Here is a 26,616-nt window from a genome sequence, read left to right as displayed (position 1 = left end):
AGCAAGTGTAGGAGGGCAGTGGCAAGAAAGGATCATGAGTGGATAGAGCACTTAGTTTTTCAGAAAAAGACAGACATGGTATACAGGAAATCCTCAATTTACAACCATTTGTTTAGTGACTGTTCAAAATTACAAAGGCACTGAAAAAAGTGACTTATGATAGATTTTCACTCTCATGATGATTGCAGCATCCCCATTGTCACATAATCAAAATTTGGATGCTTGGCATGATTTATGATGGTTTCAGTGTCCTGGGTCATGTTATCACCTTTTGAGACCTTCTGACAAGCAAAGTAATGAGGAAGCCAATTCACTTAACAACCGTTTTGCTAACTTAACAATGGCAGTGATTCACTTAACAATTGTAGCAACAAAGTTGTAAAATGGGGCAAAACTCCCTTAGCAACTGTTTTGCTTAGCAACGGAAATTTTGGACTCAATTGTGATTGTAAGCTGAGGGCTATCTGTACAGTATGGAATCAGAGAATATTCTGGCAGTGGAGAAAATGTAGAGCAAATTGCAATTTCACAGTTTCAGATCAGATTTACACAAATTTATGAAAATCCTTTCCACTGGCCCAGTTTTAAATTACTAATCAGAGCAGTGTGCATATAATAGCACCTTCCCTGGCAGTGGTGGGAGGTGAGGTTTGTTTCAAGGTAGCCTCATGTAATTGTAAGTGCTACCTGGTAACAAACAGGTAATTTCTTCAGCAAATTAAGAAGTTGCTGCTGATTTCAAATATGTGCAAATAGTGATGGGCAAAGAATAGCTTCTTTGGGCAAAAGATTCTATTCTGCTGTACAATGTATTTTTGGAAATAAACTAAATCTATGGTACATAATGTTTGAAATTATCTGTAGATTATAGTATTAACATGTTAGGATACAATTTGAAAAACAGAATAGCTTTTCAATAGCCGTAACACAATTTGAGATTTATGCAGAATGAGTCAACCTCAATTTCTCTCCAAAATAAGCTCAGTTTAAATTTACGATACATAGCTAAGGTTAGGGATGAAATGCATGAAAATTTGTACTGATGTACAAATATAAACCTGCCAAGAAGTAGAAGCTTTGTCTTCTAGGTCACATGATACAACCTCCAAACAGGCTTTGAATTAACAACCATTTGCTATAAATGATGTATTGGGGGTGTGTAATTATATGCCATCTAGAGTAAGAGCCCAGACATGGGGGCTAGTTGCAATTACTTGATGGTGAATTAAATACATTGTTAAAGCCCTGACATTGAAAATAAACTGAAATTAAGCCGCAGCTGTTCCTTTGGGCAAAGATTTGTTAATTGCTATTGGTCTTCCCTGACAATATGCAAGTTTACTTGGGCTGTTTTCAAAACCGCAGTTGGACAAAGGCAAAATTAAATTAATTGGGAAGGTTGAAGTAAATTCACTTTAGGAAGCTAAAAAAATATTCAGGTCTACTTTTTGAAATGTTACATCTCATCTTTCCTTTAAAAGTAGGTTACCTTACATGCCCTATAGAATTACAATAACATCAAGAAATATGAATCATACATGTTTCATTTTAGGGGCGCACAATCTGCTATAATTCTCATGATATAAATAATAACTGGGATTTATGTACTTTGCGACAAATTTAGGGGACCAGGGGTTTTGAGAAGAGACTGCTTGAAAATCTGTTTTTTGAGTGCAAATTCTGGGTTTAGCTGAGAGACTGTTCTTAACATATTCCCCACCTCTCCCTGCAGCTTTGCTGATAGAGATTAGCGCTTTTTCAGGCAAGGAGCTTCAGCAAATCCAAAAGTGACACTCATTTAGGCAACAGACAGAGAGCTATGAAGTCAAAGCTGTGGTAACATTAGTAAGTGTGACATTTGCTAGGCAGAATGTGAGTTCCTATTCTTCTGCAATACCAACAGGCAAACCTTTTTTTTGTTTGCTCATATGCTTGATACAAAAGGTAAAAAAAGAATGGGTACATATTCAGCTATGCGTCAGGACATCCCCAAATGTTACCTCTGGGCAATGCCCTTTCTTCTGATCTCTCTCATATTAGGTAAGTAATGATTCTAGCAATTATTTTCTTTCACATTAAGAAAGGTGACAATGGCTTTTTATTATCAAATTATTGTTTAAGATAACCTTAGGCATTTTTACTTTCTTGGGAGTAAACTCCACTAACCCTAGGGAGATTAATTTTGAATAAGATTATTAAATGTATGTGAATCTGGTTCCTTTACCCAATTGCCTCATAATTATTGTATAAAAGATTACTTGAACAATGTAGAAAAAGTTTGTATTTTTCACATCTTTATCTTATAATTTCTACCTTTGCACTTGTTCACTTGTTTGCCCGCAAGATTTTATGCCTGTTCTTCTAAGATATACTTCTATAAAATTTAATGACATAGCAGTTTTTTCACAGACCTAGCAGCATATGGGGACCTAGAAAGGAAAGAGAAAGGAGCTAGATGGTATTTGTATCCTTGAATTAAGGGAATTCTGAAAGGTTTAGCTGCCTATCTAGGGTTAAGAAAATATGTAGCTTCTATACAGCCATGAAGCATAGGAGTATTAATATCTTTGAATTTTACAAACCCTGCCCTGTCATAAAACAGGACAAGCTACCTCAGGAAGTTGGTTTTGGATTCATGAAAAATCAGCTATTTGCAATTTCTTCTCGCAGTACTTTTATATCTGAGGTTTTCTGTTTCAGCTGCCAGAATAATTTGGCTAGTCTTGAATAGCATGCACTTTCACTGGTGAGCTGATTGAATATTCCATTATACTTCAAGCAACAACAACAAAAAAACATTTTAAAAAATCCCCCCTTTGAATTGGCTCTGGGCATTTTATCCTCAGATTAAGCCCATAAAATAAGTTCTTAACATATAAAGTTAAAGGTCCTCTTTTACAGTACAGTACTTTGTAAATGATGCATACCAATATAGAGCTGTCATTTCAGCTTTATTCATTGTCCGTAATAAGTAATATTCAATATTTTGCCCATCAAAATTCTATACACTTTTATCTATGCAAGAGGTTTTTAACTGTTGATAACAATCTACTTGTAAATACAGCAGCAGTATTTGCTATATTGATATGCATGATGTAGTTTTAGTTATTTGTATTCTTAGTAAACTCAAGTCAAATTGATTACTTGTGCCTATGTGGACACAGCACAGCCATGCAATGTTCTTGTGAACAGAAGAAAAGTAGCTTGCCAATGCATTTTTCTGTGATATTGTTGCCTTCCCATCCAAATACAGGTAGTCCTCGACTTACAACCACAACTGAGCCCAATTTTTTTGTTGCTAAGCAAGACAGTTATTAAGTAAGTTTTGCCCAATTTTATGACCTTTCTTGCCACATTTGTTAAGTGAATCACTGCAATTGTTAAGTTAGTAACATGGTTGTTAAGTGGATCTGGCTTCCCCGTTCATTTTGCTTGTCAGAAAGTCGCAAAAAGTGATCACATGACCCTGAGACACTGCAATTGTCACAAATGCGAGTCAATTGCCAAACATCTGAATTTTGATCATGAGGATGCTGCAATGGTCATAAATGTGAAAATCAGTCATAAATCATTTTTTTCAGTGCCATTGTAACTTTGAACGGTCACTAAACAAACTACCTGTACTAAGCAAACCAGAGTGTGTTTAATTTCTGAATGCAGACGAAGTGGGCCAGGGACTATCACCTGTATAGAAAGTGACTTTTTAGTATTGGCATTATGGACTCACCTTGTGCTACATCCCCCTCTTGCCTTGTAGTAGATGAAAACCAGCACCTTCATAGATAGTGCTGGTAAAAAAAGAAGCTTTTGCTTTTGAGTGGCTGTGTGATTTCTCAGAGTGAAGGATCCTTCTTCTGTGGTGAATTAAATCTTAGAAGGAAGAAGGTTAGAACTGGGAAGAGAGTCCAGGAGACTATGAATAAAAGGAACAAAGAATGAAAAAGTTCAAACAATAAATCAAGATATAATAATCCCTACAAAAGGAATCAATGGAAAGGAACCAACTAGAAAATAATGTCTATAGGAAATAGAAGCAAGAAACTCATAATTTAAAAAAAAAAATTAATTTTTTAAATAGTAAAGATTTTTTTCACAATATTAAAAACTGAAGTAACTGAAATAATTCACTTAAGCTAAACGCAGGGAGACTCTGAATTGAAAAGAGAAACTTTGTGTGGAAAGTTTAGGTGGCTTTAAAAAGATTAGGCAAATTCACATAGGAAGAGCCTGTCATTGCTATTAGCCTTGAAGTCAGAATAGCATCTTCTGAATCACAGAGAGCATGCATAAAAAATGCTATGGAGGAACGACTATCATGGCCTGCATGTGTATTTTCTGGATTTTCATTTCATTTCATTTTATTAGATTTCTATATCGCCCTACTCCCGAAGGACTCAGGGCGGTGCACAGCCAAACAAGTATTTTCTGGATGCATGCTAAGAGTACAGCTCTTCTTAAGTTCAAGAATGATGTATAGCTGGTCAAAACTTCCTAAAGATGCGAGGAAGAGCTGTGTGTTAAGGACAAAAAAGGAACAAAAACCTTACAAATAAGTAATTGCCTCTGAAATCTGACAGAGAAATCTGTCACTTATAACCAGAGCCTTGGATCAGACATTTTAAGTAAGGAAGTGAATGCCAAAATGCAGAGAGAGAATGCCATTCTCTCTCTCTCTCTCTCTCTCTCTCTCTCTCTCTCTCTCTCTCTCTCTCTCTCTCTCTGTGTGTGTGTGTGTGTGTGTGTGTGTGTGTGCGTGCGTAGTCATATCATTGCATACATCACCGATGAAAATAGGATCCACTAGCTTGGTTTTATATTTATAGGAGATGGACAATAGAAATAAATACCTCTAGACTACTGACCTTTTGCAATATTAAAAGCCAACCCTGCATTGTGACCTTTATGATGAAGCCCCAAGAGAATGAGCTGGAATATGATATCACAGATGTGAGTCACAAGCTTCCTCCAACGCTAAACACACACAAATAAATGCACACTCTTCCAACAAGTTCTGATATTGCAACATAATCAGACCTGGCTCTGATTTAAATATTAGAAGGGCATCATCAATATACAATAATGTTCAGACATCATTTCTATATTTAAAAATATATCTATAGAGACAATCAGTATGTATAAGGGAGAGAGGAAGATTTCTGATGATCCCTCCCAGATTTTCCCAAGCAAACTCAGTCAGGAAATTAGCAGAAAGTTGAAAGTCACTCCTGCTCCCACTGGTTTTTTGCCTGTCCATGGTCATTCTGTTTCTCGGTTTAGGTAAGGGAATATATCTGACGACCTAACAGGGCACAGGTTGTCTAGTAGGGATATAAACATGTGCACCCACAAACACATGTATACATGAAGAGACATCTACAAACATTATGGGATGTGAAAAATTGTCATAATTTAAATACATTTGTGCTGAATCACACCGCAGTTTAATATTCAGGGTAATGCTATTGCTTTGATTAAATTTGAATGTCTTGTTATCCTATTTAAAAATGCTTAAGTCATAAGAGTCATTAGCTAAATGTGTTATTTCTTATTTCATTGTTAAAATTGTCCATAAGAGGCATATGGAAAAAAAAACTATTTTAAGCATTTTCTTATTCAGACCATGCAATTTCTCCTTCCTGCCACATTACTCCTACCTACCTCCACATTCAAACTTTGAATTTGCAAGAGACTGACAAAAATAAAAGTGTACTGGTAGTTCAGAACAAATCTTACCAGTAGAGCTACATATAGTTGCACAGATGATGATTGACCTCTTTGTAAAGAACCAATTTTAAAAGTTGTTGTGGTGCAAATAGTAGCCTTTCCAAATGGGGAGCAGTGACAACATTATGTTGAAATCACACCCTTCAGCTTCTATAATGATGGATGAAATATGTCCAGAACCCAGTAACTAAGAAGACTATCATCTGAGAATAATATGTACAGGAAGGAGAGGAATCAGCAAATGGACAACAAATGTTATGTCTGGATAATTATCTGCTGGTTAGGAATGGATGGATGCTACTTCAAATGGCCCATGAAAAAGTGCTTTTACTTCAAATGCCTTCGTCAAATTTTGTTTCATTTAAATTGTGTAGTCAAAAGTATGGAATAACAATATGGTTGGTTGTCTGCAAATGTTCTGAGGATCTTTCCTGTGAAATCCTGAAAATGTAGGTTAGATTTACGTTTCAAATATACTTCTTTCCCAAACACATATAAATTAAAGCATCCGTTTCTCATCCCTTCATTTCTTGATTTTTCTAATCTATTCTGAAGGAGATCTTCCACTGAACCCCTAAACTATATAATAAACCTTTCCCCACCTCCCTTTACAAAAACTTCCCTCTGAAACACACTGCTTTGCTGACTGGAAATTATGGAAAGTGCTAGATAGGGGAGTGCCAGTTTGAGGAAGATTATCCCAGAGTATTGTTATATTCTGATAGAGTCCAAAATGTTGATCTGTCTTTCTACCTTTGCAGTGCTTTATGCTGGTGTTTCTAATGCCACACAGGAGAATGCAGCCACTTCAAGCAATTCCTCTAACCACCCTACAGAGTTTTGGATGAAGACAATGACTGCTGAACCATGGCAACCATTTCTATCTCAGACTCCAGAAAAAGAGAAAGCCAAGGAGGGTGAAACAGTGGTCTTTGGATGCCAGTATCACAGTCCCCAAGGATCATCTTTGAATAACCTCACAGTGAAGTGGTATAAGCGGGACGGAAAAGGACAAAAGGATGTCATGGAAAATAATGTCACTGCCCTGGAAAACAACACTAGAATTTTCATGGCTGGGAATTTATCAGAAGGTGATGCTTCGCTGACTATCTTAAAAGTGTCAGCCAGTGATCATGGCACTTATTACTGCCAAGTGATTCTTTCCAATGGTGATGTGGTGACCGGTGATGGCACAAAACTTAGAATCCAGAGAGCACTAGGTAAAATTTTGTTCTGCTTTTTAAAAAAAATGTTTTCAGAGATTTTCTAGAATGTTTGCAAGTAGACTATCTGTTAAAGAAATTATAGTGCTCTCCTCCTCCTCCTTCTGACTCAATGATGGCCTAACAAAAGCCTTTTCTGAAAGCACCCGAGGGGCATTGTGAAAAGTAAGCCACTTGGTGTCAGGCCTGGAAGCCATCTTTTACATTGGATCTTCAGGCCTGCCACATTTAGTGCTGTGGGAACTGGGAGGGGGGATTGTATGGAGCAGGGGAGATATATAGTCATAATAACATTCCTTTCTCTGAGAGTCAAGGACATCCTGCCCTGCGCTTGGAGTGGTGTGACTGGGAGGCATCTCCAGTTGGGACGGTGCATTGATTGGGCCATGTGATGGAAATGTGGGTGCTGGGCAGGGACTTGGACTTTCCTATGGGTGGGGAAAACCTGGAAGCTTTCAGATGCACGTTTTCCCAGATGTGCCAATATGACATCTCTAATAAAATGCAACTTTGAGGAACTTCTAGCCTTGGAGCCTTCTTTTAACTGATGTTGTTTTGTGTTTTTAATAGGCTGTACACTGCCCTGAGTCCTTTGGGAGAAGGGCGGTATAGAAATAAAATTATTATTATTATTATTATTATTATTATTATTATTATTATTATTAATATTAATATTAATATTAATATTATTATTTCATTGAGGGTGTTACTTGGAACTCTGACACTTGGCTTTAAAGATCATAGCCTGAGAATACATGTTTAATCATGTTCTTTTTTTTAATTTTTAAATTTAAAATAAGCTAGGTTCACAAAGCTCATTAAGCCATAAAATATGGTTTATAAATTACAATGAGAAAGTGCACATAACTTAAACCATATAAAATAAATCACAATGTGTAAATCTAGCCATTACACTCGGACTATAGATCTGGGCTGCAAAGATCTGGTAGACTACTAGATAATCAGAATAGAAAATAACAGCATATTTGGGTAATTTTTCCATAACAAAGTTTTTAAGGCTTTACAATAAATAGACAAGAGAACAATGCAAACGCAAAACTGAAAACCATGTAAGCTCTACTTTGTGTTGCCTCTGAACCTTGTAAACAAAGGTTCAGTTGATTCAAAGTGCAGCATCCTGCCTGCTGGTAGCAGATTTGATCACATAACTAACACTGTGGTCATTGTGGTGGCTACTGGTTTGCTCTAGGTAAAATTAAGAGTACCAGTTTTTATCTTTAATGCTCTAAATGTCTTGGTTTCCAGGTATTTGTAGGACCATCCCTTCTGAAAAGATTTGGAGTTCTTGAAAAAAGGTTCAGTGAGAATCCTCAAATCACATGAGATAAGGGGACGGGGGCTTGGATGTTAGGTCTTCTTGGGGTAGCCTTCCCCCCCATTCTGCAACACCTCATTTTCTGAGGTATGGAATCCCCTGAACTCACTTAAGATGTGACTATTCCACAAAGGGTTTGGATCTAATGGGGTATGGGCTACATCGCTGCTGGTTACTTAATTTTAAAAAATCTTCGTTAGTTTCATAAAATAGAGTTTTCGTTGTTTGTAGACTGCCTTCAGTTTCAGGGAGAAACTGAAACCACATTTCAAAGTAAATGAAGATATTTTAAACGTAAAGTCCTCACTTCAACTGCATGAGTCGGTTAAAAGTTCCAAGTGAACAGAACGGTTCATACAAGAAACAGCTTGGAAACTGGTACAACTGAAAACTTAGATAGATATAATATTTTAAAACCTGTCCATTTTCAAATTAGTAGGTCATTAACTTTCTGTTGTGAATAATTTTGAAAATAATTTTTCTATAAAAATATCCACATGTCTAACACCTTGGAGGACTTCAAGAGAAAGATGACATGCAATTATAGTCATATTCTATCAGTAGGGCTAATAGATCTGAACTGCAAAAGTCTTGTGACAATTAGATGACACGCAAAGAATTGCAATTGAACTAACTGCTTTGCTGCCATGTTCTGAAGTGGAGTTTTGCAACCAGATCTGATTACCATAGCTGTAATCCACAGAGATCATTGGATTACGAATCAATAGAAGTGTCCCAATTTCAATCCTGATTTGGGAACAAAAGGTTGATTATGTAGAACAGGGGTGTCAAACTCAATTTCATTGAGGGCTGGATCAGGTTATGTTTGACTTCAGGGGACCGGGGTGGGCGTGGCTGGGGTGGGCATGGGCCATCTTGACGTCATGAGTGTCAGGGTCACCTGTGGTAGCCCAAGCACTCTGCCAGAGAAAACGGGCTCCCAAGCTCTGTTTTCACTGGCAGAGGCACTGCAGGCCAGTCCTTCACTGTTTCCAGGGCAGACCCATGGGCCAGATCTAAGCATTCCGTGGGTTAGATCTAAGCACCCCATGAGCCAGATCCAGTCCCCGGGCCTTGAGTTTGTCACCACTGATGTAATAATAATAATAATAATAATAATAATAATAATAATAATAATAATAATAATAATAATAATAATAATAATAATAATTTTATTTCTATACCGCCCTTCTCCCGAAAGACTCAGGGCGGTGTACAGCCTATTTAAAAACACAGACAAAACAACAATATAAAATTTAAAATAATTAAATAAGTGGCTCAGATTTAAAACCCCAATAAATTTAAATACCCCAATTTAAAACTATTGTGTTGATAGTCCGGCCTGGCGGAACAACAGGGTCTTCAATGCGCAGCGAAACACCCGGAGGTCGGAGATCTTACGAATTTCCGGGGGCAGTTCATTCCACAGGGCTGGGGCTCCCACAGAGAAGGCCCTCCCCCTGGGCGTCGCCAGCCGGCATAACTTGGCTGATGGCACCCTGAGGAGACCCTCTCTGTGGGAACGGACTGGTCGGTGGGAGGCTATTGGTGGCAGAAGACGGTCTCGGAGGTACCCGGGTCCTATGCCATGGAGCGCTTTAAAGGTGGTAACCAACACCTTGAATCGCACCCGGAAGACCACTGGGAGCCAGTGCAGCTCGCGCAGGAGGGGTGTCACATGGGCATAACGGGTTGCGCCCATAACCACCCACGCGGCCGCATTCTGGACCAGTTGGAGCCTCCGAGTGCTCTTCAAGGGGAGCCCCATGTAGAGAGCATTGCAATAGTCCAACCGGGAAGTAACAAGGGCATGAGTGACCGTGCGCAGGGCGTCCCGATCCAGAAAGGGCTGCAACTGGCGAATGTAGACCATGTCTACGAGGGGTGGGTTCTACTTACCTTTGCTACTGGTTTGCAGCAGGGCCGCACATGCGCGCTCGCTCATTCGCACATGTGTGCACTCTTCTGAGCATGCGCAGAAGCATTTTGATGACCTCAGGGTTGGTGGGCGGAGCCTCCCGCCGGTTTTACTACCAGTTCTATAGAACTGGGGCAAACCGGGGGCAACCCATCACTGATGTCTACATATTTTACATGTTCTACAAGTAAAACATGTAGAAATTCACATGACTAATCCAAGGTTAGTTTGTCAGTTGTGTATCAAAGCGATGAGAAAAGGGCTTCTGATGTGGTAAAGATTTGGTAGTAATCTTGTGGTATAAGATTGTGGTATTTATGAGACAAAAGATTTCCAAAACGATTGGTTCTTTTGATCAAGCTAGTGAGATTGCTAGCCACTATTCAAAAGATCTGACAAGGTTAGTAGCTGGCTAGGAGAAGCATCTGTAACACTGTAATGTTTGCTATTATATTTAGAGGCAAAATAGATTAAAATTGCAAAACTCTCTGTCAGGTTCAGCTTGTGAGATGGCACCCATCAAAGGCAGGCAGACATGCAATTCTAAATATGATTTTTCTTACACGTATCACATAATAAAGATTTATTTATAATCAAAAGAATGTTGTTTCTTTTTATTACATGAACAGTATTTTTACTTTCTTGACTAATTCTTACCTGTCTTATCTTTAAATACAGGTCGTCCTCAATTTAGGATCACAATTGAGCCCAAAATTAATGTTGCTAAGTGAGAAATTTGTTAAGTGAGTTTTGTCCCATTTTACAACTTTTCTTGCCACATTTGTTAAGTGAATCATTGCAGTTCTTAAATTAGTAACACTGTTGTTAAGTGAGTCTGGTTTCCCCATTGACTTTGCTTGTAAGGAGGTCGCAAAAGGGGATCACATGACACAGGAACACTGCAAACGTCATAAATGTGAGTCAGTTGTCAAGCATCCGAATATAAATCACATGACCATGGGGGACGCTGCAACGGTCATAAGTGTGAAAAATGATCATAAATCACTTTTTTCAGTGCGGTTGCAACTTTGAACAATCACTAAATGAACTGTTGTAAGTCGAGGACTACCTGTATTTCCTTTGGTCTATGCTTTCTCTAAGTTTTCTTTTTATTTACTTCTATTTCACGGTTTTGCTTTGCTTGGCCTTTTTTCTTTAAGCCCAATAGAACTTCAGATTTATGCATGACACTCCTAAACCCACAGCCCCTTAGTCACTTACATGGCTTCTGTTCAGTTGGCTGCTGGTTAGGGAGTTGACATCATTTCTAGTTGCTCCTGAAAGACTGTAGCTCATTTGTGACTGCCAAAGGGCCTGTTACTGCAGTCTACCTTCCACTGGCTCCTTCACTGCCTGTTTTTGGAGTGCCAGATGCTAGCACTCAGGACTTTATTTTATTTATTTATTTTATTTTGTCGAGTACATATTAGATAATATATGTAAGTATAAGCATGAATTGAATACATAAAATGAATACAATTAAAGGGAACATTAGGACAGGGATGGTAGGCACACTGGTGCTATTATGCACACCCCTTACAGACCTCTTAGGAATGGGGTGAGGTCAACAGTAGACAGTCTTAGGTTAAAGTTTTGGGGGTTTTGGGATGAGACCACGGAGTCAGGTAGTGCATTCCAGGCATTGACCATTTTGTTGCTGAAGTCATATTTTCTGCAATTGAGTTTGGAGCAGTTCACTTTAAGTTTGTATCTATTGTGTGCTTGTGTATTGTTGTGGTTGAAGCTGAAGTAGTCATTGACAGGTAGGACATGGTAGCAGATGATTTTATGAGCTCTGCTTAGGTCATACCAAAGGCGGCGTAGTTCTAAATTTTCTAAACCCAGAATTTCAAGTCTGGTGGCATAGGGTATTTTGTTACGAGCAGAGGAGTGGAGGACTCTTCTTGTGAAATATTTCTGGACACGCTCAATTGTATTAATGATTAACGATATGCAGTGCGGGTTCCAGACAGATGAGCTGCATTCGAGAATTGGTCTAGCAATTCTCATCACAACCTGGGCTCCCTTGCAAATGCTAGCACCTAGGTGATCTGGTTATATGCCAATACCTGTGGACCACTTAATGAACTTTCAGTTCCTGTATCTTTGGTGGCTGGGTTATCTTAGAGTTTACTTGATATTTTCTTCTGGTGCTTTGTCACTGTCAAAGTACTCTGCTTTTGTTCACTGTCATTCAGCTGCTGCCTGATTGGCTATTTTATTCTATTTCTGATTTTCTGTTTTCTTGTTCTTTTCTCCTTTTTCATCTTCCTTATGCAGTATTATCATCATACCATTTGCCTTAGAAATGGTAAGAATAAGGACCATAAAAGGAAGAGAAGACACAACAGTGCTTTATCTTCCAAATGCCCTTCCTTTCACACTCTTTCCATGTCAAAGCCATACAGAAGCTTTATTGTATGGACTGGGTACATATTTAAGTGCTCAAAAATATAAATAAATGTTACACATTGTAACAAGAACCACTAGCCAAGCAAGCTTCTCTCCTTCACTTTTATACTATACTGTCTTATACTATATCAAGTCTTTTGACTCTAAGTAACTTTCAGCAAAAAAAAAAAAAAAAATCAACATAACAAATACAAAATTGTCAACAACTCAAATGTTTTAACGTAACATCTGTATTATAAATATTTCTGTAATAAAATTCAATAACATACATCTATACTATAGCACAATCATATACCTTACATACAGTATTTGCTGTTCCTTCCTGAAAGCTGTTTGAAAGATCTAGGCTTTCAATAAGCCTAGACAATAAGCCTTCAATAATTGATTTTCCTAAAAATCAAGATTTTATTTGGAGAAAAAAGTTTGGAGATGACTAGGCCTTTCATAATTACCTTGAATTACACACAGAATCTAACAGAGTCAGCCAAAGACATTTCTGCAATATTGTCTTACATGGCTATATCAGGTAGTCCTAATGACCTCATGGGCAGCCATATTCTAACTAATTGAAACTTCTAACTGGACTTCCATGGCAATCTAAAGTTAGACCTTTCTTACAGTAAAGTTTTAAGGACTAAGTGGCTAAATTCTCAAGGAATACAATGAGTCCCACCTTTAAGGTTAAATAGCCAGGAAAGAATTTACTAGAGGCTTTTGTTTTTGGAGGCTTCATGGGAGTTTTCTTTCCTAAATACAGATTCCTTCTTAGAATCTTTTCTTGCTTGGAAGAAAAGATTCTAAGAAGGAATCTGTATTTAGGAAAGAAAACCAAATTTACCCAGATTCAGTAAGTAGCCAACTAAAGAGTGTGTTATTTTATTCTTGAAGTACTCAGGGTTTGTCTATTTCCTTTGGCACCTCTTTTCTCTGAGATTATTTTGGATGAACAGTCATTATTGTTGCAATATTTTCAGGATCAGACTCAATAAATTTAGTAAGAGTTAAAGGTTTAAATATATCTCCTTTTATTTACATTAGGCATTCTATATTCACTGAATATTCACAGATAGAAGCAAGGAAAAGGGTGCAAACAGCTCCTTATATATACAATGGGAGGAGCTAGATATGGGAGTGGTGAATTATGAATACATTAAGAAGTGAAGAATAAATTAACCCCTGATACCCCGTTCATATACTATTTACACATTAGAGAATAAGGCATTTACATCTGACAAATCCCCCTCTAAATGCCGATTCGTTATGCAACACCAATTACATTCAGATTCAGGACAATACAAAACATACAACTTAGAAGTTAAATATTTGTGCTGCTTAGAAGGTAAAGGCTTTGTCAATATGTCAGCTAATTGTTCTGAAGTATCACAATGCACTGCTTTAATAAATCCATCCTGAGATAATTGTCTCACATGTTTAAATTTTATATCTATGTGTCTGGACCTTTGTCCAATAGCGTCAGATCTAGATATTTCAATAGCTGCTTTATTGTCTTCATGCATAACAAAAGGCAAAGCAGGTTTTTTCCAAACATCTGAAATTAAATCATTAAACCATACAAGGTTATTTGCAGCTTTAGATAAACAAACGTATTCTGCTTCTGTCGTTGAAGTGGCCACTAGTTCTTGTTTACCAGTGTACCAGTAAACTGGACAGTCATTTAAGAGGAATATATAACCAGATGTACTTTTTCTACATGAGGTGTCTCCAGCCCAGTCCGCATCTGCGTAACATGTAAGCTTTGGTTCTTTATTATCGTTAGGTTCTAACATTAAACAAAAGTCTAGTGTATTTTTCAGATATCTTAATATTCTTTTAACAGCTTCCCAGTGGTACATTGTTGGCTTGCTGACATGTCTGGATAATAAATTGAGGGGTAAAGCGATATCTGGTCTTGTCCAATTAGATATATAAAGAAGTGAACCTATGACTGATCTATAAAATGTGTTATCTTTGAATTCAGGGGATGATTCATCAGCATTTCTTAGAAAGTCAGTCTGCATAGGAGTATCACAAGGTTTGGCATCACTTAGATTGCATTTGTTTAAGAGCTCTATGATCTTATCTCTCTGAGTAAGTTTGAATCCTCTTTTAGTCTTATTAATTTGAACACCAAGATATTTGTTTACTTTGCCTAAAGATTTCAATGAGAAATGTTCATTTAGCTTAGTTACAAAAGTTTCTCTTCTCTCTTTATGTTTTCCTATGTATAAAATGTCATCCATATAGATCAATACAAATTCTATGTAATCATCACCCTTTTTGACAAAGAAACAGTTATCAGCAGTGGTAGCATTGAAGTCCATGGTTTTAAGTACTTTTACTAAACAATCATACCATCGTTTACCAGATTGTTTTAACCCGTATAAACTCTTGTTTAACAACCAAGTCTCATTCTTGTTTGTGTATTGACTGTGAGGTGCTCTTACATATATTTCCTTATCTAGTTTTGCGTGTAGATACGCAGTCTGTATGTCATATTGGAATACATCGAGATTGAGTGCTGATGCTACCACTAGAGCTGTTTTGACACTCTCAGTTCTTACTGTGGGGGAATACGTGTCAGTATAGTCCTCCGGATATTTCTGTGCATAACCTTGTGCAACTAGTCTAGCTTTGTATAGGGTATTGCCTCCCTCTAAGTTCTTAATTTTATATATCCACCTGGTACCAATAATTGTTTTATCTTTTGGTGCAACTGCAGGTGTAAATACATTTAATCCTTGTAAGCTTTCCATCTCTTTTTTCATTGCTAATTCCCATTTTTCTTTTTCTTTACGAGGGAGCTTTAACACTTCCTCATATGTATTAGGTGTCGTTGACTCACCATCCATATGCATTATATAATCCTTGTATTTATTTGGCATCTGATTTCTGGTGTTTCTAATTGTTTTTTCAGGTTTACTATTGTTATCATGCAAATATCTTGCTTCCTTTTTTGTTAGTGTGTCTGTCTTTATTTTGTGTTGGCTATTTGTCCATGTTTTGGTTTTGTTTTTATATTTGTTGATATTTTGCTTTTCTATAGTCCCTTTCTCTTGAGATTTTGTATCTTTGTTGTTACTTGGAAATATTTCATTAAGATGTATTTTAGACCAGTTGGCCTGTTCATGGAACACAGCTGTTCTGGAGACTATAAATTTGTTATTATTATCAATGAATCTGTACCCTTTAGTGCCTGTCTCATATCCCATAAATCTGAGTCTTCTGGACACGTTTTCTCCCTTTCTTCTTAATTGCTTAGGTATGTGTACGTCTGCAGTGACTCCAAATATGTGCATGTGTGCCAATTTTGGTTTCCTATTATACATCACTTCATATGGTGTCTTATTTACAATGCTGGACCAGGTTCTATTCTGTGTGTAATTGGAATAATGTAGGGCTTCTGACCAGAATTGTTTGCTTAAGCCAGCATCTTCCAATGTGCATCTAATCATGGTTTGTAATGTAGAGTTCTTTCTCTCTACAATCCCGTTCTGGAACGCAGAAAATGGACTAGATGTGTAATGTAACATTCCTTTGTCCTTTAACCATTGGGAGAATTCTTTAGACATGAATTCACATCCCCTATCTGTCATGATTTGTTTTATTTTGATATTGTGTTGTGTTTCTATGCGTTTATAAAATTCTTTAAATTTTTGAAAGGTTTCATCTTTGTGTTTTAATGTATAAACAAATCCATAGCGGCTATAATCGTCTACTATGGTCAAGAAGTAACGTTTTCTATAAGTGATTGATGGAGTTAGTGGACCAACTAAGTCCATGTGTACTAAATCAAAAATTTTGTTGGTTGATCTAGTAGATTTTCTTGGTCTGGGGCTAGTTTTTAGTTTTGTAGATTTACATACTGAGCATTCCAAATAGTTTTCACAATTTTTTATTTTAACACCTTCTGCGTGTTCAGTCATTTTTTGTACTACAGGAAAACTGGCATGTCCTAACTTCCTATGTAAGATGTGAGCACACTCATCATGAATTGGCTTACCTATTTTTGGTTTTTTTTATTGTGTGCATCTTTGTGATCATGAGATATTTTACATTCATCATTGTCACTGTTGCTAATGTTTCCATCATCTACTTCAATACAATCTTCCATATTTGAATCAATGTTGTGCAACCATTTTTCCTTTGTTATTAGATAAGGTAGGCCTCCTTTAATCATCACAGTGCCTATATCTATTTTATTTTTCTCCAAAGTCGCTTTTCCTTTAGAAAAAACAATGTTAATATCAGAATCTCTACTTAGTTTTATGGCACTTAGTATGTTATGAGGTATTTCAGGTATTAGCAATACCCCCTCTATTTTTCCTAGACCAGGCAAGGTTACATTCCCTCTACCTAATACTTGAACCTTTTCTTGGTTAGCTACCTTTATTACAAATTTATCTTCTACAAATGAAGACAATATATTTTTGTTATTAGTGGTGTGATTAGTTGCTCCAGAATCAATAAGCCAATTATTGTTCTCATTCTGCTGTATGTTAGTGTTGTCTTGTTTATTTAATCCATTCAGTGAACCAGATTTTCTATCCTTTGAATTATCTCTGCCCCCTCTATTCTCTTTGTAATTTGGTGGGCTTCTATATCTATGTCTATCCATGGAAGACTGTCTATAATTGTATTTGTTTCTATATTCTGACCTATGTCTTTCTTTTAAAATTTTGGGGCAATCTCTCCTATTGTGTTCCCTGGATCCACAGTTGTGACATTTAAATGTTTCATTATATTTTTCTTGGAAAGCTACTTTCCTATATGGTTTGTGTTCTATGTGATTGTTAGAACGATTCCTTCTTAAATTGTCTTCTGCTATTAACTTATTGGATAGACTTTCTATGGATAAGTATCCTAGATTGATTGTGTCTAAGTGTGACATATAATTATCCCATGATGGGTCAAGTGAGTTGATGATAACACTTTTCATTGTTTGGTCTGAAATCACCTCCCCCCTTAAATGCAGTTCAGCTCTTATTTTGTTTAAAGATATTAAGTGCTCACTTATGGAAACCCCTGGTTTTATCCTAGATGAAAAGAAATCTTTAGACATCCTTGTGGTAGTAGCTACACTGTCACTGTGAAACAAATTGAACATGCATTGAATAATTTCTGAAACAGTCAGATTTTGCTTAATGCTGTGATACATAGCAGGAGATACACTAGAAATTAATAAGAAAAATGCTCTATGGTGTAAACAGTCTAATTTTAGAGTCCAAGGTCTTTTTGGGGGACTAGTGATAAAAAACAGCAAGTTTTCTTTCATAAAAGCAATCTGGAGTTGCTGATACCACTCTTGCAAATTAATGCCATCAATTCTAAGTTTTGGAAAATCGCTAGGTAAGTCCCCAGTATTATTATCCCCACTACTTACAACTGGGGGTAGTCCATGGTCTCGTAAGTGTTGAAAGTCACAGGATGGAGTGGGTATTCTGTGCATTAGTCTGAGTGGTCTTTCTTCTTCATAATGTCCTCTGTAGTTCTCTGTATTCATCTGCGCATGTGCGTTGTTCATTTCTCTGTCGAAGCTGCCATGGGAAGCCTCTGTCGCTGCAGTTCCTTCGTAAGGTTCCTCCTCCGACGATTCGGTCTCCGTCTCTACCTTGATCGTCTTGCTGATAGCTGATGCTTGCCTCCTTTCGCCAAAGTCGCTCCGCTTGAAGCTCTCCACCTCTGGAACCGTCTGCGGCGTGGGAGAAAACCTGCAGGGTCCTCTGGGCTCAGGTGTTGTCATCCTTTCTGCACGAATTGAGCTGGATATGTTCTGGTTTGTCTGTTTGCTTGCTTGCCTTTTTGTTTTTGGATCATTGACTTCCGTTGATTTTTTTGCCATTTTTAAATTTGGATCAAAAGTTTTAAATAGTTGTTTCTTGGTTGCTTCGACTTTCAGTTTAATAGATGTTTCTTCTGCGTCCGTATCTGATTCTTCTGAAAAATAAAGATTTTCTTTACTATTTTTTGTGCTGTGTGATTCTTTTCGCGCCAGAGATTTTGAATGGTGTATCGTGATTGGCTCTGCTTTGCTTGTCTCAGTGGCCGGTTGAAAACAAGATGGCTGCCATTCGAAATTTTGAGCGGGATCTCTGTTCTTTCTTCTTGTTATTTTTTCTTTTATAGATGGCTCGCTCACCGTTTTTGTTTCTTTGAATTCAGCTGTCTCGATGCTATTCTCTCTCGCTGCTCCGCTTTCTTTCAAGAAGTTTCGAAGGTCCGCGATGAGATCGTAGTCATCCTTTTGTTTTTTTAGTATTCTCAGTATCTCTGATCTGAGATTGTTGCTTTCTATTTCTTTATCGTTTTTGGAGTTTTCTTTCTTATACATGTTTATTTTATTGAGTCAATTAACCATCCTCTGCTACCAGCTTGTTGCAATATTTTCAGGATCAGACTCAATAAATTTAGTAAGAGTTAAAGGTTTAAATATATCTCCTTTTATTTACATTAGGCATTCTATATTCACTGAATATTCACAGATAGAAGCAAGGAAAAGGGTGCAAACAGCTCCTTATATATACAATGGGAGGAGCTAGATATGGGAGTGGTGAATTATGAATACATTAAGAAGGGGACTTCCGGGTTGGCTCCGCAGCACCATTGACGGTCTTTTTAGACCGCCGCCCCCGTGATTCCGTTGAGCCGTTCTGACAGCGTTAATCAGCTGTCAAACGGCTTGAAAATCTCCCCTTCGGGAAAAGAAGGGGAGGAGAGCAGGTGGGTGAGGGTAGAGCTCCCTGAAAACCCCTGGATTAATTCCAGGGGTTAGGAGGGTGAGAGCTCCCCGTTCAGCCCACTGAAGCTCCGGATCCGGGGGGACTCTGTTTTTTTTTTACAGAGCTAGGTGTTGCGTCCAATTTCTGCTGTCAAACAGAAGATTAAATGATTTCAAAAAAGCAGGCGGAACAGAAGCAGGAGGACAAGCTTTTTGCAAGTATAACACTTAACTCCGGGGATACAATGTTTCTAATTGGATTTTCTGAGCTGGAAGTTAAGATGGCGTTTCTTTGTTGCGATTTTAAAAGGGAAAGTTAGAAAAAGTTTTTGCTAATAGACTCGTGCTCAGAGACTGGCTTTAAGTTGCTGGAATAGATTTTGAAGAGCTGTTTGGGAAAAGATTGTTTATAAAGAAATTGCTGAATGCTGCTCAAAAGGATGGCTCTGACTTTATGATTTTATGGCTGTGGGAAGAAAGAAAATTTCTTTAAAATAAAATGGCTTCTAAGAAAGGAGATCTTGAAAGTGCTGGATGCTATTTGGAGGTGTCAGAAACGAAACAGTTGTCTGATTTACAGAGTTGTAAGGATTTTGATGCAGAACTTACAGAATTTATAAAAGAAGCCATGAATAATCATACTGCAGCTATAAGTAACCAAATAGCAATTCTTAAAGGGATAACAACAGAAATGACTGAGGAAATCAAAACAACTACGGAGCATGATGACAACTCAGGAGATATTGCAGCAGAGAGGGTGGAAGAATTTTCTCAAGAATTTTCGAGCTTACTCTCTGCTCTTTTCGGAAAAATTGATAGAATCCTTCAAAATTATGACTTGGTTTGGAAAAAAGTAGTAAATGACCAGACTTTCGAAGTTTCAGAAGATGAAGGAGACTTGTCAGTGGCATCTATACATTTAATAGAAAAGAAACAATTGAACTTTTCTTCACAAACTCTTGACAAACTTTGGTTTTACAGACGAAGGAATGAACTGATTTATATAAGCATGAAGAGGCGATTTGGGTGCTCTAAATCAGAGGAAACTTTTTTAAAAAGGGGACAATTTTTGCAGTTATATCAACCTCAAATTAAAATGAAAAACCTCCTCAAAATAGAAGTAGGAGGGATGCAGAAAGATTGGAAAAAATATAAAAAGAAAGCAAGAATGGAAGATTAACCTTTTCTTTTGGCTTTGTAGTTGTTCTACTCATGGTTAAAAATGATTATGTTGTAGGTATTATAACTACTGAGGGGGGCAAAAGTATAAAGTTAAATATTGATTTTTAAATATGATGTACTAATGGTTGATTAATCCTTTTTGGTTTTTTAGTTTATGTATTAATGGTTAATTATGTTGTTGATTATCTTTTAAATTTTAAAAATTGGAGGGAGGAATAATGAAGGGGGGAAATTTAGAAACTTAAAAAATGTAGAAATTTAATCAGTGAATATCTAAGGTTTATTTTTTGTTATGAGATTTCAAAATAAGAAACCAAGAATGGAAGATTAATTTTTTTTTTTTTGGCTTTGTAGTTGTTCTATTCATGGTTTAAATTGATTATGTTTTAGGTGTTATAACTACTGAGGGGGAAAAAGTATAAAGTTGAATATTGATTTTTAAATATGATGTATTAATGGTTGATTAATCTTTTTTGGTTTTCTAGTTAATGTACTAATGGTTAATTATAAAAATGTAGAAATTTAATTAGTGAATATCTAAGGTTTATTTTTTGTTATGAGATTTCAAAATATCTGAACTTTGAGAAAAGTAGGAGGGGGAAAAATGTTTTTAGGTTTGAATGTTTAAGATTTGTTAATGGTTTTAAAATTCTTAGAGTTATTGGATTACATGTTACTTTGTGTTTATATAAAGGGAGGTTGATGAAATTGTAAAAGGGGAGTTAAGGGGTCTTGGGAGTTATTAAATCTTGCAGTTAGCTAGTTTATTTTAGCGAATGTTTGGTGAAATCTATGCCCTGTTTTTGTTCTGGGAAGTCGGGGGTGGGGGGTGGTGAGGAGGGGTTGAAGATTGAGTTTACCAAATTGATTTTTTTTTCTTTTTTTCTGATGATAGTATGAATGATTGTTTATATTGTATACTTGTTTGATCAGAAAATAAAAACTTTTTTATTAAAAAAAAAAAAAGAAGTGAAGAATAAATTAACCCCTGATACCCCGTTCATATACTATTTACACATTAGAGAATAAGGCATTTACATCTGACAATTATTTTTGTGTATATACGATATTGGAAGCCAAGTTATTTTCTCTAAATGTCATCCCCATCTACATTTCGGTTTGCTGTTGTGTGTTTCTTAATCAACCATTAAACAATTAAGAACTATTTTAAGAAGACACTTTGATGCCAGTTTGTGTCTTGGGGGTTACAATGATATGCTTCATATCACTAGGCCTCAAATGGCTTAGGCCTTTTTAGGTTGACCTCCAGTTGCTGGATTTAAATTAGTTTTATGTATTGATTGAATACATACCCTAGTTTTCCTTTATATGCTAAGGAAGCATACCTCCTCCTATTTTTCTCCTACAATAACTTTATCAGGATGCTAAGAGAAAGACCTGTTTTAACAAAAAGGGGCAGCCATTTTCTTTCCTTTAGCTTTGCTCGTTTTTTGTTTATTTGTTTGTTTGTTTGTTTGGCAAGGAGGAAAAAATGGTGGTAACATATACTATTGAAAGCATTAACTGTGGGTTCACTCTTGCCTGTCCTAATTGGGTACTGTAGATCAGTCCTGACAGGATGCATTAACTTCTTCTGTATATGAATAAACATCAAAGCTCGAACAGAATGATACTTTCAATGTTTAAGCAAGTTCCGGTAGTAATGGGCTCAAGTAAGATGATCCCACAGAAACATTTACAGTAGCAACATTTTACCATGTGGATTCTCTTGTGTTTTATGTTGAATGCAATACATTTCTGACTAGGGCATGAATTTCCTCTTAGGTTGGCTTGGTATAGAAGAATCCATTGGAACAATCATTGGCGTGGTGGCTGCTGGTATTGGAGGCCTGATAGTTCTGATTGTAGTCTTAACTCCTAGACTGCGAAAGTGTCTTCCATGTGCTAAAGTAACAGCTCATGAAGGTAGAGTATGAAATGCATGATCATTTAATAAATTAAATATATGCAATACTAATAAATGCAGGGCATCCATGTGGTCCAAGCACTTTTTTTGGCTTGTTCAGAATTGTCACCTAAAAAGTTGTGTAAACATATTTTTGTTGTTTCCTAAAGATGTTTTGCCCAGTTATAACAATCTAAGTGTAACATTATTCTCTAGTATATGATATCTTTCATGTGAAGTGTTAATGAATACTAAAATATAGGAGCATGTCTTTACATGGTTAGTCTATTCATTTATCCAAACCAATATTATTTATGGAATTTTCTCTCTGCTGAGCTGATGTCCTATCTCCCCATCCATGTGTTTGTATAAACAAAGCCAGCATATCAGTTTCCATCCCCCTTGCCAATCCCTTTACCATCTCTATTCTGAAATGTTTATCCTGTTTTGTAAGTGTGATTCTAATTATAACCAAAGTGATTGGTTTCCTTCCTCTAGTTTTGTTGCTATCTCCTTTCCAATTATCAGCCAGCAAGGGAAAGACCCAGTTATCAGGATCCAGCAATAAATATAGCTGGGTTTACTTTAAGGCTCAATATCTCTTCTCTAGCCTGGATTGCCATCTGCTCCTTCTACACCCATTTGGACATTTCCCAAGTTGAAATAATGTGATTTTAAACGTGTATAGGAAAATACCCTGGTCAAAAGTTGCTTTAGAGGAGGGGGGGCATGATATAATTAATTTGAACTATGTGCACTTAGCTGGCAATTGAACTCAGGAAACCCAGATTCCAACAGATTCTCTGCCACTGAAGTTCTCAGGATGATTTGGGATCTCTCTCTCTCCATCTCCCCCTTCCCATTCCACCCGACTGTTATTCTGAGAAAAAGTAATAAGAGGAAGGAATTATATGGCAGTTCAGATTCCTGAAGTGAAATTGGGATGGAATTCTAACAGATAAATAACATACAATAAATTAGAAGGTTCATAGATTTTTTTAAAGAATCTTTTGTTTTGAAATGTGCTCATCTCCCAAAGAAATAAAAAATTAGAAGCTAAGAATAAAATGGAGAGGTAGAGAACAAGTTGGGTATTTTGTAATTGAGCACCCCAATATGAGCACCCCATTTTAAGAGAGCATCCATAACATTCCAGAAGATCCCAACATTTTAAAGTTCTCCCTGCTCCAAAGATGATTAAATTTATATTAAGAGTAGATTATAACCTGTTTATTTTAGTCAGCTCTAAATTTGATTTTAAGTTACTTGCAATTGCTTCTGTTTCTGTGTGCATCTGTATCTCATTTATATGAATGGTATTTTTTTGGGGGGGAATACATTTCATACCAGTTTGCATGCATTTTTAAATTGTTGACTATCTAGAAAATATACTGCAATTAAAAAGAAAAGCATTCTGATATAATACCCTTAATATTATGAGGAGAAAGCCTAGATATTCTACACAGCACCCAAGCCACAAATAAAAAATAACTTATATTGAAGAATTAAATGCTAAAATTATCTGTGCCAAGACCATGTTTTCCTATTCACCTATAAAATCATCCAACCATAATTGTGTCAATATAATAACACTAGTGAAGACAGGTATTATGTCCTCAGTGATGGCTGTGTGAACCTAGAAAATAAATTACTAGTGGGGAAAAGGTTCAAAGCTGCAATTTAAATAAACTTAAATATCTGGAAAGGATGGAACTATAAAACAAATGGAGTTCATAGAGCAGGATTACCCATTGTTTAACTGTGGTTTATTGACTAAATAACAGCCAATTAAAGCATATTGCAGTTTACAATCAGCAATGACTGGATTTATAGAAATGTGCTAACATCTTCTGGCTAGGAGCTTCTCCAGGCATGTTAACATCCTTCTGTCAAAGGAGCTGCACCTGCAAAATCCTGATGGGCTCTGTAGAGAAGTTTGAATGCCTGCTGTGAAGGCATTTGTATTCAAGATCTTTTCATGTTATTCTGTATTTACTCCCCAAAGGAAATAACTCTAAAAGTATGCTGCATATTAAAAATAATTTTGAATGGTTACTTTTGTTTTTGTTTTTTGAATTTTTTTTTTATTTTAAAACAAAACTTAAAACATAAAACAATTATCATCCATTACAATTACAGAAAGTGTATTGATCGGTTACAAATCTTTTGTGCTTAATCCTCTATCCAACATTTTCTTATTTAACAGTTTATTACATTATTATTCTCATTTACCAATTATTTGAAGTAGCATATCCTCCATAAGGGAAATAAATACCTCTTTATATGTTTTATTATTTTATCCATTTCATGTTTCATATTTCATTTCCATGCTTTCTTGTCTAATCATTGATAAAATAAATCCCATATCAAATAATATTGTTTATCTTTTTGTTCCCTAATTTCAAATGTCAATTTACTCATTTCAGCACACTCCAAAATTTTCTTAATAACATCGTCATCCATAGGTATCTTCTCTCCTTTCCAGTTTTTAGCAAATACAATGAATGTTTACTTTTGTTATTGCAATGTTTTCATTCCATTTTTAAAAACGTGCCAATACAATATTAGCAGAAGTTCTGAAGCAGAATAGAAGATCAATACAAATACTCAAAATGCAATCAGAATAACATAGTTTAGTTCATGAATGACATGCATTTTGAGTTATGTCCATTTATAACTGCTGGAGAATAACCAAGGATTAGTGTTTCAGTTTCACAACTCAAATATGTCTATGCAGTACATATTATCAGTGTGGGCTATAGGCATTATACTTTAACTTAATTAATCCATAATTAATCTGTTAAAAAAATTACCATAATCTCTGCTGATGGTCACTAATTTGGATGGCTTTAAAAGAGAATTGGAGAACAAGTCTCTTAAGAGCTATTAGTCTTGAAGAGTCAGTGCTACCTTACAACGAAGGCAGCACTCTTTAATATATCAGGTGCAAGAGGACAATTGGAGAGAGCTGCATCTTCATGTTCTTCTTAGCATCCCAGGTACTAAAATGTTTTTGGTTGGCCACTGCAAGAAACTGAATGCTGAACTGAAAAGACCCTCAACCTGATCAAAACTATTACATTCTTAACCACAAGTCTTAGATCATAATGGTACATGAATGGATAAAGGAATACAGACAGACATGCCTGTGACAATTCACATGTAAATACTTTGGGTATTTCTAGATGATCTTTGACTTGCTTTATTTGTAGAAATTGAATTTGTCTCTGACTAACACCGTACCTGGTTTTCTTGTTTCTCTAGTCTTTTCTCTTATAATAACCACAAAGAGAGGAAAGGCAAACTTGCTGCCCAATGCCTTTCGATTGGCATTGATTCTTACATCTGGAAGAGTTTTCAATTGATTTATATTATTTGTTACTATTTTCACTTTACTGCTCATTTATTTTCTTCTTCCTTTCTTCTTTTTCTTCCCCCTTCAGCATAATTTGGAGCAATGGACTAAAGAATAATATCAGCTATGACAAGAATTGCATAGTTAATCAGTAGGAGAAAAACTACATGTTGTTCATGTATCTTATTTTTAAAAATAGAATAAAATTTTAGCATCATTTTAGATCATATGCCTTTTTTAGAAAAATATAAAGTTTATTGATAGAATGAGTGTATGAAAAAAGTTTACAATTTTAGGTTAATTTTAATCAATGGCTTACTTGTCAGTATGGACAGTGGCCTTCTAGTCAATATAAGTTAATAATTGTATTACAGACTTTGAAAAATGGAGACTGGGAAACCAAAAAAGTGGTTTGAGGGGAAAGGGACAGAAGAAGGAGGAAGGAATAAGGACTGCACCCCTACAACTTCTCTTCAGAGTATCCTCTCCTGCCATTGCATTTCTGACTACACTGGAAATCAGGACTTTTTTTATAAATGGATGTTCAATTCTGTACTATGCAGGTTACTATTTACACATTGTATAGGGCAAATGGAGTTAAGGTGGGGATGAGGAGAATAAAACTTTCTGACGAGTAAAACGTGCAAATATTTCTCTAATTAAAGCATGCACTTAGAAACTTGCAACAGATAAAACAAAATATCAATACATACTTTGTGTCATATATTGATAGCTGAGGACTGGGATATTTTACCGAGGTAAACTAAAAAAAATGGGAACAAACCTGTATGAATTAGCAATGATTGCTACGATTATCTGCAAAAGCAATCTCATTTCTGCATAAA

At 36.3% G+C, this 26,616-nt stretch overlaps 1 protein-coding gene across 1 annotated transcript; it reads left to right on the top strand.

Moving 5' to 3' along the window:
* Positions 1-1,861: 1,861 nt before the first annotated feature.
* On the top strand, positions 1,862-26,215 carry LOC139316950 (uncharacterized). The gene is made up of 4 exons (XM_070943821.1): positions 1,862-2,040; positions 6,486-6,944; positions 22,296-22,436; positions 25,860-26,215. Exons 1-4 carry the CDS (start codon positions 1,929-1,931, stop codon positions 25,862-25,864), a joined length of 717 nt encoding a protein of 238 aa, XP_070799922.1. The 5' UTR covers positions 1,862-1,928; the 3' UTR covers positions 25,865-26,215.
* The last annotated feature ends 401 nt before the right edge of the window (positions 26,216-26,616 follow it).

Source organism: Pituophis catenifer, unplaced genomic scaffold (assembly GCF_029215685.1).
Source record: "Pituophis catenifer annectens isolate HBS135680 unplaced genomic scaffold, rPitCat1.0.hap2 SCAF_4, whole genome shotgun sequence".
Taxonomy (NCBI): Eukaryota; Metazoa; Chordata; class Lepidosauria; order Squamata; family Colubridae; genus Pituophis; species Pituophis catenifer.
The sequence above is the reverse complement of the archived record's forward strand: the minus strand, read 5'-3'. Positions and strand labels throughout refer to the sequence as shown.

Excerpts from the sequence above, each read along its gene's own strand:
- LOC139316950 (XM_070943821.1), top strand. The coding sequence starts at position 1,929 with ATGCTTGATACAAAAGGTAAAAAAAGAATGGGTACATATTCAGCTATG. Across the intron at positions 2,041-6,485 it reads TCTGATCTCTCTCATATTAG|TGCTTTATGCTGGTGTTTCT; the intron begins GTAAGTAATGAT and ends CTACCTTTGCAG. Across the intron at positions 6,945-22,295 it reads TAGAATCCAGAGAGCACTAG|GTTGGCTTGGTATAGAAGAA; the intron begins GTAAAATTTTGT and ends ATTTCCTCTTAG.